This window comes from Salmo salar, chromosome ssa20 (assembly GCF_905237065.1).
Source record: "Salmo salar chromosome ssa20, Ssal_v3.1, whole genome shotgun sequence".
Lineage (NCBI taxonomy): Eukaryota > Metazoa > Chordata > Actinopteri > Salmoniformes > Salmonidae > Salmo > Salmo salar.
This window is the reverse complement of record NC_059461.1, coordinates 3,904,547-3,920,305: the sequence shown is the minus strand read 5'-3', so window position 1 is coordinate 3,920,305 and position 15,759 is coordinate 3,904,547. Positions and strand designations below refer to the sequence as shown.

The window sequence follows — 15,759 nt, the reverse complement described above, 5'->3', positions numbered from 1 at the left end:
GTCCGGCCACTCTGGCAGAACAGGGCAGTCCGGCCACTCTGGCAGAACAGGGCAGTCCGGCCACTCTGGCAGAACAGGGCAGTCCGGCCACTCTGGCAGAACAGGGCAGTCCGGCCACTCCGGCAGAACAGGGCAGTCCGGCCACTCCGGCAGAACAGGGCAGTCCGGCCACTCCGGCAGAACAGGGCAGTCCGGCCACTCCGGCAGTTCAGGGCAGTCCGGCCACTCCGGCAGTTCAGGGCAGTCCGGCCACTCCGGCAGTTCAGCGCAGTCCGACCACTCCGGCAGTTCAGCGCAGTCCGACCACTCCGGCAGTTCAGCGCAGTCCGGCCACTCCGGCGACTGTTGACTGGCGGGCAGCTCCGACGACTGTTGACTGGCGGGCAGCTCCGACGACTGTTGACTGGCGGGCAGCTCCGACGACTGTTGACTGGCGGGCAGCTCCGACGACTGTTGACTGGCGGGCAGCTCCGACGACTGTTGACTCCTGATGCGTGGGGCAGGTATTGGACGTACCAGCCTGGAGACACGCACCTCCATGCTAGTGTGTCTAGCGGGAAACACCGGACCGAAAGGGCGCACTGGCGGTCTTGAGTGCAGGGTTGGCATCACCCCTTCCGGCTCGATGCTCCCCTTGCCCTGGCACCTGCGGGGCGCTGGTACTGGGCGCACTGGGCTGTGCATCCGTATAGGCGAGATGGTGCGCACCTCAGCGTAACATGACGCCCTCCACCTCGTACGCACCTCCCTGTAGTCACGGGTAGCTGGCTTACGGCTCTTCCCTGGCCTGGCCAAGCTACCCGTGTGCCCCCCCAAAAAAAAATCTTGGGGCTGCCTCTCGGGTTTCCTAGCCAACCGTGTTCCAGCGTAACTCTCCCGATGGTTCCTCTGTCCAGCTGCCTCCACTCTCCTGAGTGCCTCCACCTGTTCCCATGGGAGGCGATCCCTTCCGGCCAGGATCTCTTCCCAGGTGTAGGCTCCCTTGCCGTCCAGGACGTCCTCCCATGTCCATTGTTCCCTTTTTCTCTCCTGTGGCTTCCTCCTCTTCTGCTGCTTGGTCCTTTGGTGGTGGGTAGTTCTGTAACGGCTGTCTTCTGTGGAAATGGACCAAGGTGCAGCAGGTTGCGTGTTCATCATGATAATTTATTAAATAAACGTGAACACGGGAAAAACAATAAACAAAAGAGAACGACAGACCGACAGTTTTACAGGCTAAGTACTTACATACAGCAGTGCAAAATCAACTACCCACCAAACCAAGTGACAAACATACTCCTACATATATGACTCCCAATCAGGAACAACGATCCCCAGCTGTTCCTGATCAGGAGTCACAAGACCAACACAGAACACAAGACTGCCACGTCCTGACCCCAAAACTACAACAACAGCTCCATCTGCTGGTCAGGACGTGACACATTCATTACACTTCTTAAGGTTTTGCTGGCAATGTCTCTTTCCATTCTTCAAATGACGGGTGCACAGTGCACTGTATGGACGTGGGAATTATTTTAGAGTCGACGAACATTAGCACTCAAGTCCCAAGTCAAGACAGGCAAGTATCAGGTCAAGTCTCAAGTCTTTAACTTTGAGTTTCGAGTCCTAAACAAGTCATAATGTGCTCTTCACCAAATGTAATACCATTTCATATTTTTAACAAGAGTATTAGTTAGTATATTACATTTATGCAAATCATGAATGCTTTTAAAAATATATTTATTACTTTACAAATAAACTTTATATTTCCATGGAAATACATGGGTAGCCATGAGAAAGACCCCCCCCCCCCCCACCCCTCTTGGGTGAAATGATCACGTTCCCGCACTGACTGACTGTGTGGAGGCTCATTGATTTAACATTACGTTAGCCTACATGATACACTAGTAAAGTAATAAAATATATAGCTGTCGGCTATATTAGCCACAACTTACCGTTCTTTGTGCAGCTTTAAATGTCGAACAAAGTTGGAAATTGTTGCGCCTCCGTCTGTAATTTTCTTCCCGCATGTTTTGCAAGTTGCAATCCATTTTTTGTTGATACAGCTTCGTCTTTATATCCAAAAATAGTAATTTTGGGTGTCATCTTTCCAAGCGCTCCATCTGAATTCCCCCGCTGACGTTCCTCTGCACTGCCACGCACAACTTTTTCCCAGTTGGCACATTTTGATTGGCTGCTGTCTGATTCAAACTGTAATCCGTTAAATGAAGAGTTGATGCTCTGCACACTTTTTTAATAGCATAATTTTTAATATTTGGGCTTGGGGAGGGTATCAAGTCAGGTCGAGTCATAAGGCTCAAGTCCAAGTCAAGTCACGAGTCATTGGTGTTAAAATCAAAGTCGAGTTGAAAGTCATCATATTTGTAACTCGAGTCTGACTTGAGTCCAAGTCATGTGACTCGAGTCCACACCTCTACTATATGTAATTCTATGTTCAGGCCCAAGGAGCTACCGTACAGGGAAGAAATTACATCTACTTTCACACCTGGTCATATCAATTTTTTTCCAGATCTGCCATTACCATATTTCCTCAGAGGACAGATGGCAAGCATGACTTCCGGGTGTGGAACACACAGCTGATTCGCTATGCCGGTTACAAGCAACCTGACGGTCAGATTCTGGGAGACCCAGCAAACGTGGAATTCACTGAGGTATAGTTATATGACATTGTGGTCACTGTTATTCAAAGTGAATTATGGTTCGTAAGGGCATGGAATATGTATCCCTCATAGGATATAAAACCACAAACTTTGTCTTGTCAGCTTCAACCCACTGAGCCACTTACAGTATTAATCAATCAATCAAATGTATTTATAAAGCCCTTCTTACATCAGCTGATGTCACAAAGTGCTGTACAGAAACCCTGCCTAAAACCCCAAACAGCAAGCAATGCAGGTGTAGAAGCATGGTGGCTAGGAAATACTCCCTTGAAAGGCCAGAACCTAGGAAGAAACCTAGAGAGGAACCAGGCTCTGAGGGGTGGCCAGTCCTCTTCTGGCTGTGCCGGGTGGAGATTATAAGAGTACATGGCCATTTAAGGCCAGATTGTTCTTCAAGATGTTCAAACGTTCATAGATGACCAGCAGAGTGAAACAATAATCAGTGGTTGTAGAGGGAGCAACAGAACAGCACCTCAGGAGTAAATGTCAGTTGGCATTTCATAGCCGAGCATTCAGAGGTCGAGACAGCAGGTGCGGTAGAGAGAAAGGGAGAGAGAGAGAGAGACAGAGAGAGAGAGAGAGAGTCAGAAACAGCAGGTCCGGGACAAGGTAGCATGTCCGGTGAACAGGTCAGGGTCACCAGGTAAGACAGGAGAATTACATCAGATATAACAGACTGACCCTAGCCCCCCGGCACAAGGACTATTGCAGTATAGATACTGGAGGCTGAGACAGGGGGGGTCAGGAGACGATACCCCCGGACAGGTCCAACCAGGCAGGATATGACCCTACCCACTTTGCCAAAGCACAGCCCCGACAACACTAGAGGGATATCAACAGACCACCAACTTACGACCCTGAGACAAGGCTGAGTATAGCCTATGAAGATCTCCTCCACCGCACAAGCCCGAGGGGGCGCAAAACTGGACAGGAAGAGCACGTATGTGATTCAACCCACTCAAGTGACGCACCCCTCCTAGGGACGGCATGGAAGAGCACCAGTAAGCCAGTGACTCAGCCCCCGTAATAAGGGGCTGACTACACACCCCTGGGCCAGACTACACTCAACCATAGGACCTACTGAAGAGATGAGTCTTCAGTAATGACTTAAAGTCGAGACCGAGTCTACGTCTCTCACATGGATAGGCAGACCATTCCATAAAAATGGAGCTCTATTGAAGAAAGCCCTGCCTCCAGCTGGAGGTCTTCATCTTGTGACCGTAGCGTACGTGCAGGTATGTACGGCAGGAACAAATCGGAGAGATAGGGAGGAGCAAGCCCATGTAATGCTTTGTAGGTTAGCAGTAAAACCTATAGGTTAGCAGAAATCAGCCATAGCCATAACAGGAAGCCAATGTAGAGAGGCTAGCACTGGAGTAATATGATACATTTTTGGGGTTCTAGTCAGGATTCTAGCAGCTGTGTTTAGCACTAACTGAAGTTTATTTAATGCTTTATCTGGGTAGCCAGAGGGTAGAGCATTGCAGTAGTCTAATCTAGAAGTGACAAAAGCATGGATTTGTTTTTCTGTATCAATTTGGACAAAACGTTTCTGATTTTTGCAATGTTACGAAGATGAAAAAAGCTGTCCTTGAAATATTCTTGATATGTTCGTCAAAAGAGAGATCAGGGTCCAGAGTAATGGCGAGGTCCTTCACAGTTTTATTTTACACGACTGTACAACCATCAAGATTAATTGTCAGATCCAACAGCAGATCTATTTGTTTCTTGGGACCTAGAACTAGTATCTTTGTTTTGTCCCTTTTTAAAAGTAAACATTTGCCGCCATCCACTTCCTTATGTCTGAAACACAGGCTTCCAGGCTAGGCAATGTTGTGGCTTCACCATGTTTCATCGAAATGTACAGCTGTGTGTCATCCACATAGCAGTGAAAGTTGACATTGTGTTTCCAAATGACATCACCAAGAGGTAGGATATATAGTGAAAACAATAGTCATCCTAAAATGGAACCTTGAGGAATGACGAAACTTACAATTGATTTGTCAGAGGACAAACCATCCAGAGAGACAAATGTATATCTTTCTGACAGATAAGATCTAAACCAGGCAAGAACTTGTCCTTGAAGACCAATTAGGGTTTCTAATCTCTGCAAAATAATGTGTTAATTGATGGTGACAAAAGCAGCACTAAGGTCTAGGAGCACGAGGACAGATGCAGAGCCTCGGTCTGACGCCATTAAAAGGCAATTTACCATCTTTACAAGTGCAGTCTCAGTGCTATGATGGGGTCTAAAACCAGACTGAAGTGGTTTGTGTACATTATTTGTCTTCAGGATAGGCAGTGAGTTCCTGTGCAACATCTTTTTCTAAACATTTTGAGAGGAATGGGAAATTCGATATAGGCCAATAGTTTTTGACATTTTACAGGTTAAGGTTTGGCTTTTTCAAGAGAGGCTTTATTACTGCCATTTGTAGTGAGCTTGGTACACATCTGCTGGATAGGGAGCCATTTATTATGTTCAACATAGGAGGACCAAGCATATAAAGTAGCTCTTCCAGTTGTTTAGTTGGAATAGGGTCCAGTATGCAGCTTGAAGGTTTAGAGGCCATGACTATTTTCATGAATGTGTCAAGAGATACAGGATTAAAAAACTTGAGTGTCTCCATTGATCTTAGGTCCTAGCAGACTCAGGACAACTGAGCTTTGGAGAAATACGCCGATACAAAGAGGAGTCTGTAATTTGCTTTCTAATGATCATGATCTTTTCATCGAAGACACTCGAATTTATCACTGCTAAAGTCAAAGCTATCCTCTCTTGTTGAATGCTGCTTTTCAGTTAGCTTTGCGACAGTATCAAAAATACATTTTGGATTGTTCTTATTCTCCTCAATTAGGTTGGAAAAATAGGATGATCGAACAGCAGTGAGGGCTCTTCGATATTGCACGGTACTGTCTTTCCAAGCTAGTAGGAAGACTTCCAGTTTGGTGGAGCGCCATTTCCATTCCAATTTTCTGGAAGCTTGCTTTCAGGGTTCGGATATTTTCTCTATACCAGGGAGCAAATTTAGATCCTCAGTTAGGTGGTTAACCGATTTTGTACTCCAACGTCCTTAGGTAGGTGGAGGGAGTCTTGAAGGGCATCTAGGAATCTTTGGGTTTCTGATAATTTATAGCATGGCTTTTGATGATCCTTGGTTGGGGTCTGAGCAGATTATTTGTTGCGATTGCAAATGTAATAAGATGGTGGTCCGATAGTCCAGGATTATGAGGATTTATTTTTAGATCCACAATATTTATTCCGTTGGACAAAACTAGATCCAGGGTATGACTGTGGCAATGAGTAGGTCCGGAGATATGTTGGACAAAACCCATTGAGTAGATGATGGCTCCGAAAGCCTTTTGGAGTGGGACTGTGGACTTTTCCATGTGAATATTGAAGTCACCAAAAATGTGAATATTATCTGCCTTGACTACAAGGTCTGTTAGGAATCCCGGGAACTCAGTGAGGAACACTGTATACGGCCCAGGAGGCCTGTAAACAGTAGATATAAAATGTGATTGAGTAGGCTGCATAGATTCCATGACTAGAAGCTCAAAAGACGAAAACACAGTCATTTTAGTTTTTGTAAATTGAAATTTGCTGTCATAAATGTTAGCAACACCTCTGCCTTTGCGGGATGCGCAGAGTTATGGTCACTAGTGTAACCAGGATAAGAGGCCTCATTTAACAGAGTAAATTCATCAGGCTTGAGCCATGGTTCAGTCAGGCCAATCACAGCAAGATTATGATCAGTGATTAGTTCATTGACTGACTGCCTTGGAAGTGAGGGATCTAACATTAAGTAACCCTATTTTGAGATGTGAGATATCACAATCTCTTTCAATAATGGCAGGAATGGAGGAGGTCTTTATTCCAGTGAGATTGCTAAGATAAACAACACCATGTTTTCTTTTGCTCAACCTAGATCGAGGCACAGACACGTTCTCAATGGGGATAGCTGAGCTGACTACACTGACTGTGCTAGTGGCAGACTCCACTAAGCTGGCATGCTGGCTAACAGCCTGCTGCCTGGCCTGCACCCGATCTCATTGTGGAGCTAGAGCAGTTAGAGACTTGTCTATGTTCATAGATAAGATGAGAGCACCCTTCCAGCTAGGATGGAGTCCATCACTCCTCTGCAGGCCAGGCTTGGTCCTGTTTGTGGGTGAGTCCCAGATAGAGGGCCAATTATCTACATATTCTATACATTTACATTTTAGTCATTTAGCAGACGCTCTTATCCAGAACGACTTACATTAGTGAATGCATACATTTCATGCATTTAATTTGTTTTTTTCATACTGGTCCCCCGTGGGAATCGAACCCACAACCCTGGCGTTGCAAACACCACGCTCTACCACCTGAGCCACACTATTTTGGGAGGGGCAGAAAACAGTTTTCAACCAGTGATTGAGTTGTGAGACTGCTATAGAGCTCATCATTCCCCTTACCTGGGAGGGGCCCAGAGACAATTAGTCGATGCCGACAGATATTTCTAGCTGATTTACACACTGAAGCTATGTTGCGCTTGGTGACCTCTGACTGTTTCATCCTAACATCGTTGGTACCGACGTGGATAACAATATCCCTATACTCTCTACACTCACCAGTTTTAGCCTTAGCCAGCACCATCTTCAGATTAGCCTTTACGTCAGTAGCCCTTCCCCCAGGTAAACAGTGTATTGGGGTAGTGGAGTCGTGAATGACTAGGATTTTCAATTTGTCAGAGCTAATGGTGGCTCAGACCCCGTAATGGGTGAAGGAGAGACCCGAGAATGCTCGGCCTCTGACTCAGACTCGTTGCTTAATGGGGAGAACCGGTTGAAAGTTTCTGTTGGCTGGATGAGTGACACCGGTTGAGCATGGCGACAGCATTTCTATCCAGAAGCCTTGAGAAAATTGTCTGGCTGCGGGGACTGTGCGGGGGGGATTTATACTACTCTATGTACTTACTGGTGGCACAGACGCAGTTTCCTTCTTTTCTAAACTTAAATTGCCCTTGCCTAACGATTGCACCTGAAGCTGTGCTTGCAGCACGACTATCCTCACCAGAAGGTGATAGTTCTCCTGTAGATTATGAGAACAGCAACTGCAATTAGATGGCATAGTGTTAATGTTACTACTTAGCTTTTTTGGCTGGTCAAGGTCCTGTAGAACCATGTCCAGATCAAGCTTCCAGGGTGAAAAAGTGGATTGAAAAAAGTAGAGCGAGGAAAGAACAAACAAAGTCGTTGGTCAATGTATTAAAATAAAAAAAACAAAGGTTTGGCAGATAGCAAAGTAGCGACAAACAGCACAACAAATGGCAACAAACAGCACAACAAACATAACAAAAAAACAGCACAACAAACATAACAACAAACATCACAACAAACATAACAACAAACAGCACAACAAACAGCACAACAAACATAACAACAAAACAGCATAACAAACAGCACAACAAACATAACAACAAACAGCACAACAAACAGCACAACAAACATAACAAAAAACAGCACAACAAACATAACAACAAACAGCACAACAAACATAACAACAAACAGCACAACAAAACAGCATAACAAACAGCACAACAAACATAACAACAAACAGCACAACAAACAGCAACAACAAAACAGCACAACAAAACAGCACAACAAAACAGTACAACAGACAGCCCTACAAATAGCAAAACAAACAGCACAACAAACATAACAAAAAACAGCACAACAATACAGCATAACAAACAGCACAACAAACATAACAACAAACAGCACAACAAAACAGCACAACAAAACAGTACAACAGACAGCCCTACAAATAGCAAAACAAACAGCACAACAAACAACACAACAGCACGGAGACAAGTCCGGAAGTAGATAACAAAACCTGGAAGTGTTCAATGTCTTTATATAGCATGCCTCTGAGCAAGGCTAAAACTCTGACTAAAACAGATTCTGGAGTGGAAACCACTAAACAGGATTTCTGAGTCTACTTGAGTGAATCCATGTTAAAATGTGATGAAATGTGTTGGCTTGGGTCTCTAGATCTGCATCCAGCAGGGCTGGAAGCCTCCCAAGGGCCGTTTCGACGTGCTGCCTCTCCTGCTGCAATCCAACGGAAACGACCCAGAGCTGTTTGAGATACCTCAAGACCTCATTCTAGAGGTGCAGATCACACACCCCAAGTGAGTGAGACAACACACACACATGTGCGCGCACACACACACAAAACACACACCCCAAGTAAGTGAGACAACACACACTAATAGAGGCTGAGTTGGGGAGTGTTCCAATTGCCACACTAGCAAACCACTTAGACTGAAGCAATGTACGGGCCATGTTTTCACACAGATACAGTCACACCCCACACTTTAGGCACAGAGGGAGTTTCATCCATGGGCACATGACATCCTCTGCCAACCAAGCCCCGAGAACCATCCACCTGGCTCTCTTCTCAACCCCCGCATCCCTCCCAACCCCCCAGCTTCAGTTCAGTTAGCCTCAGCTCTTCTCTGCTGCCAGTTTGGCTCCTGCTACTGTCACCACCTGCGTCTCGTCATTACATGAAGCTATGATGGCTCTATGCTACTGCGGCCAAACAGATAGGTAGCCGGCCCCCAGGGGCCACGCAGAGCCTTTTTTGGATGTAGGGACAGTCATTTCGGGGCCTCTGAATCGCTTGCAAGTGTTTGTGCTGTGATAATGGGATAATGGGATAATGTTCATTTTGTCTGCGCTCCTGTTCTTCTTGGCTGTCTATTCCTCTATAGTCTAAACAATTCACACCATGTCATCACAGTGGACAGATATGTGATCACAGTGGGCAGATATGTCATCACAGTGGGCAGATATGTCATCACAGTGGGCAGATATGTCATCACAGTGGGCAGATATGTCATCACAGTGGGCAGATATGTCATCACAGTGGACAGATATGTCATCACAGTGGGCAGATATGTCCTCACAGTGGACAGATATGTCCTCACAGTGGACAGATATGTCCTCACAGTGGACAGATATGTCCTCACAGTGGACAGATATGTCCTCACAGTGGGCAGATATGTCATCACAGTGGGCAGATATGTCATCACAGTGGGCAGATATGTCCTCACAGTGGACAGATATGTCATCACAGTGGGCAGATATGTCCTCACAGTGGGCAGATATGTCCTCACAGTGGACAGATATGTCATCACAGTGGACAGAAATGTCACCACAGAAGAATTTTAACATCTAACGTTTCTTGGAGAAATCCTTAATTTCTTTGTACCTACAAACGGTATTTTCTTTCCATGACGTACTATACAAATGTCAATATCAGAATATAAGCTTGTCACTAGTCTCTTCCAGTGGCTTTTCACCAAGATAAGAATGTGGGCTTTTACATTGATTCAGAATGTAAACAACAGCAGCAGTAAGCTACAGTTCAAGCTATGTATGATATATCCTCTTAACCATCTCTACAAACCTTGAATGCTAGTTTATTAATTTGAATCAACAAGTCAAGCTATAAGTCACATTCTCCATCTTTCCTCCATACCTTGAATGCTAATAATTTGAATCAATGTCTTTGTTCCCCTGTGCTTGCAGGTATGATTGGTTCAAGGACCTGAATCTGAAGTGGTACAGTCTGCCTGCTGTATCTAGCATGCTGCTAGAGGTGGGGGGGCTGGAATTCACTGCTTGTCCCTTCAGTGGCTGGTACATGGGCACCGAGATCGGCGTCAGGGACTTCTGTGACAGCTCTCGCTACAACATCCTGGAGGTTTTATGATCACTTATAAAGCATTTCTAAGCATTTCTAAACATTTATAAGCACCCCTTCGTGGCTGTTACATGGGCACCGAGATCGGCATCAGGGACCTCTGTGACAGCTGTAATGGTTAAATGCACTATTTGGACATATTCTAATGGGACCATGAGGTATACAATGATGTTATCTGGGTTATGTGTGGGGTTTGTAAGGGGAATTCACACAATAGTTGTGAGTGATTGTTTTACCATAATATTTTACTATGATATTTACTTGAGTCTATCATACGCTTTACTATAATCTTTTACAATGATATTTACTAGAATCTATCATATGCTTTGCTATAATCTGGTGGGACTTTTTATACCTTTTTGTGCCTTTAATACTTTTTAAAAAAAACACAAAAAAACCTTTATTTAACCAGGAAAAGCCCATTGAGCCCCAGAGTCTCTTTTTCAAGGGAGACCTGGCCAAAAAGGCAGCAACAATCAATATATTACAGAATTAAAACATTCAACAATACAATACATCAACATGGTCCAGCCTAAAAAAAGCATTTACACTCCTCTGTAACAGTCTCCCATCAATATTTTAAATTCATTCAGTGGCACCAACATATCTAGGTGAAGCATGTTGTAGACTATTCCATGCCTCTGGTGCACAAGAAGAGAAGGCAGTCTTTCCTAATACTGTGAATGTCCTGGGGATTTAAGTAGTAACCACCTAGCAGACCAGGTATGGTAACTGCTGGTGGTGAAGGAGACCAGACTACAGAGGTAAAGAGGGAGTTTACCCAAAAGGATATAAAGTGAGGTCAAGAGGGAGTTTTACGCATATAAAGTGAGGTCCAACCTACCATTTGGTACAATGTGCAATGGTGGGTGAGTTGACTTGGCATTTGTAATAAAGCACAAGGATGCATGATTAACAGGGTCCAGTCTGTAAGACAGAGGAGGTTGCATGCATATACAAGTCACAATAATCAATTACAGAGAGAAAAGTGGCCTGAACAAGCTTCTTTCTAGCCATAAGAGGGAAGCAAGCCTTATTACGAAAAAAAAAAACAATTTCAATTTAAGCTTTGTCACAAGATTATCCACATGAACTTTAAAGGACAACTTGTCATCCAACCTAATACCTAGGTATTTGTAGGTTGACACTTTTTCAATGGATAAGCCACCAGATGTGATAATGCTAACGTTCTCTGGCAGAGTTCTAGATCTGGTAAAGGTCATGATTATTTTTGTTTTACATTCAAGACCAGTTTGAGACCATAAAGGGAGGCCTGCAGTGACTGAAAAGCAGTCTGGAGCTCTTCAACAGCCTGAACCAGAGAAGGAGCACATGAATATATGACTGTATCATCTGCATATAGATGTAACTTTGCTGGTTGCATCCCATTTCCCAAATCATGAATAAAAATTGAAAACAACACAGGAGCTAAAATGGAACCCTGGGGCACACCTATATTAATCTCAAGAAAGCTAGACTTGTGATTGTCAGTATATACACATTGTGTTCTGTCAGAAAGGTAGTTCCTAAACCAATTTACTGCCCCTTCACTGAGACCAATGTTTCTGAGTCTAGCTAGCAACAATCCATGGTCAACTGAATCAAAGGCCTTTGATAAATCCACAAACAGAGCAGCACAATGTTGCTTTTTATCAAGTGCATTAATGATGTAATTTGCCACTGCCATAGCTGCAGTTATGGTGCTGATCTAAAGCCAGACTGAACCCCACTCAGTATGTTCTTTTCAATGAAGACATTTTTGAACTGTGAGATCACTAGGGATTCATAGACTTTGGCCAGGATAGGACGTTTAGAGATAGGACGATAGTTCTTAGCATCTGAGAGATCTCCACCCTTTAGCAGTGGGAGGACATAAGCTGATTTCCAAATGCTGGGTATGGAATTGGTCAAGAGACTCAAGTTAAAAATGTGAGCCACAGGTTCAGTAATAATACCAGCTGCTATCTTTAAGAGGTAGGGGTCCAGGTTGTCTGGACCTGCAGAATTTTTAGTGTCTATAGCCTCAGACCTCAGTATAAGAAACATTCTCAACGATAAAATGGTTCACATGAGGGCCTATATCATAGTTGACTGTAACAGAGCTTACATTAGAGGCCTGGGCCCCACCATTATCAAAACAGAACCAGCAGATATGAAGTGCTTGTTAAAAAACCCTACAATATGGGCTTTATCCTTCACTTCATTAGAATCCATCATTAAATGGTCAGGAAGGCCAGAGGATACATTAGAACCCGGCACTGATTTGATTAGCTTCCAGAACTTGGTAGGGTTGTTTAGGTTCTCTGTAACTGCATTTAAATAGTCATCTGATTTGGACTTCCTGACCAAGTTATCTGAAAACCAGGGATTGTCCCTTCCACTTGATTCTACATTTCTTCACAGGGGCATGCTTATCACAAATCGACACAAATTTCATATAAAAATAGTCCCAGACAGTGTCAACATCGGGAATCAGACTTACTCTGTCAATATTACGGTACAGATCATGTAAGAACGCTTAATCATCAAACTGTCTAAAATGTCTTTTAAAAATATAACAAGGTTTGACTTTGGTCATTTTTGTATTTCTAACACAAGCAATTGCACAGTGATCACTGACATCATTACAGAATATCCCAGTCGATGTGTATTTGTGAGGGGTATTCGTTAGAATAATGTTCAATAGCGTTGATTTGTTAGGTGCTCTGGGATTCGGTCTTGTAGGCGCATTAATTAATTGAGCGAGATTCAGAGAGTCACACAGTTCTTTAAAATAATCCAATACAGATATAAGCATGTCCCAGTTCAAATCTCCTAAAATAATGAATTCAGAGTCATTTAGCTTGTACAGGACATCAGAAATAGAGTTAAGTGCATCTCCCGAAGCCGAGGGCGGCCTGTAGCAGCTGACTACAGTGATGTGGGAGTTCACTAAAACCGCAAGTACTTAAACATTTTGACTTTGGTAATCGAGAGATTTTCAGAGGCATTAAACTCGGATTTGACATAAATTGCAACCCCTCCTCCTTTACTCATCCTATCCGTTCTTAAAACGGTGGACCCATCAAAAGAAATCAAGTTACTTGACACATATTTCTTTAGCCAAGTTTCTGATAAAACCGTTACGTCTGCATTTGTCGTTTTTTGCCCATATTCTTCCAGTGTGGCAGATTAGTCTGCTCTCATAACAACATGCATGCAGGCTAACATCCATCACTTAAATGATCAACATTCATGGGTTTTCCATAACACATCAAAATAGATGTTTCTATTTTTTTAAGCATAAAATGTTGTATTGTTTTCCTGGAAACAGCAAGTCAAAATCAAATCAAATATTATTTGTTGCATACACATATTTAAAATTGTATTTGAATTTGACTTGCTGTTTCCTGGAAAACAATCTATTTTGTTGTTTAAACAAATAGGAACATCTATTTTGATGATGTAGAATCTTAATTTGAGCCAGTTTCTTCTACAGCAGGAAAATGATCCTGCAGCAACTGGAAATGTGGATTATAATTATTGGACATTTTTTTAGGGGTTGATACATTTTTCGTAAGGGAAAATCAAGTCTGAAATGTCAAAGTGTAAATTACGAACTTCAAAAGTCTTTTAAAACCTCAAATACACTACAGGTTTAAAATTTCCTGCAACAGGGTGATCAAATTAAGATCCTACATCTGTATTGCTGGTCAGATGAAGAGGATCTTGCTGTTTTGCTGTAGCTATGGTGATGATTGATTAATGTGTTTTATGTCACAAACAGTAGCATCGTGATGTCTAGAACATGTCAAGCTTAGAGGGTGTAGATATAATAATTACATCTCTGGTTGTGCTGTTTATCTTCAGCTAATGTATTAGCATAGCTATTACGGTGATGATGATATGGTGTTGTTATGTTTTCAAAGAGTTTCCATGCTTAGAAAGTCACTTTAGTTGTTATTTCCCCTCATCTTGTTTTCCCATCTCAAGCACCCTGCTGCTAAATGCAGCTTTACCCATGAACATAATTGTTATGATAGATTTTATGTGACATTTTCTTATTTTAGTGCAGAACAAAAGGCAGTTCTAAAACGGTTGTTTTTTATTGTTTAAAATGTCTCCATTATGTATTTTGGCCATTTTATACTGACTGCAACCAATCACCTGTGGTTTTATACTGACTGAAACCACTCACCTGTCACTCTGTCACTCACAGGATAGTTTGTCACTCAGAGGACAGTTTGCCAAGGGAACCACTGATTTAAGTACCTTGCTCAAGGTTACATCCACAGAGTTTTCACCTAGTCAGCTCGGGTTACTGGTCCAATGCTCTTAACCAGTAGGCTACCTGCCGCCTATGTAGCTTTACGAACAACAGCACTTAGCTGACACTTATTCTTATCACAACTAGGTTACTTTAATGATAAAGATAAATGTTTATCTCTTATGTAGCAGGTAATATAGTAACAATAAGACAAGAAGAGTAAAATGTTACCCTGATTGTTTATCTTCAATGTATCTTTATTCATAACATGTATTGTTATTAAAGCATGGTATGTTACTGTCCAATAGGAAGTGGCCAATCTGATGGCCCTGGACACCAGGAAGACTTCTTCTCTATGGAAGGACAAGGCACTGGTGGAGATCAACATAGCAGTCCTCTACAGTTTCCAGGTGTGGGTTTATCTGCTGGCCATGTACATCTCTGAACGTTACTGGGGTGCTGGAATTGATTATTTACAGGGCTTCATACACTATATATACAAAAGTATGTGGACACGCCTTCAAATGAGTGGATTCGGCTATTTCAGCCACACCCATTGCTGACAGGTGTATGAAATCGAGCACACAGCCATGCAATCTCCATAGACAAACATTGGCAATGGAATGGCCTTATTGAAGAGCTCAGTGACTTTCAATGTGGCACCGTCATAGGATGCCACCTTTTCAACAAGTCAGTTTGTCAAATTTCTGCCCTGCTAGAGCTGCCCCGGTCAACTGTAAGTGATGTAACACTACAGCATACAATAACATTATAGATAATTATGCGCTTCCAACTTTGTGGCATCAGGTTGGGGAAGGCCCTTTCCTGTTTCAGCATGACAAAGCAAGATCCATACAGACATTATTTGTTGAGATCAGTGTGGAAGAACTTGACTGGCCTGGGTCCTGACCTCAACTCCATCGAACACCTTTGGGATTAATTGGAACGCCATCTGCGAGCCAGGCTTAATCGCCCAACAACAGTGCCCAACCTCACTAATGCTCTTGTGTCTGAATGGAAGCAAGTCCCTCACAGCAATGTTCCAACATCTAGTTGAAAGCCTTTCCAGAAGAGCGGAGGCTGTTATAGCAGCGAAGGGGGGGAAC

General features: G+C 43.4%; 1 protein-coding gene across 1 annotated transcript in view; it reads left to right on the top strand.

Moving 5' to 3' along the window:
• The window catches only part of LOC100136388 (nitric oxide synthase, brain), a 199,804-nt gene that overhangs the window by 127,877 nt on the left and 56,168 nt on the right, over nucleotides 1-15,759 (top strand). Inside the window, exons 8-11 of the mRNA XM_045704274.1 lie at nucleotides 2,507-2,648; nucleotides 8,688-8,827; nucleotides 10,233-10,407; nucleotides 14,962-15,063. Of these exons, the coding sequence (XP_045560230.1) occupies nucleotides 2,507-2,648; nucleotides 8,688-8,827; nucleotides 10,233-10,407; nucleotides 14,962-15,063 (559 nt within the window). The remainder of the gene's footprint in view (nucleotides 1-2,506; nucleotides 2,649-8,687; nucleotides 8,828-10,232; nucleotides 10,408-14,961; nucleotides 15,064-15,759) is intronic.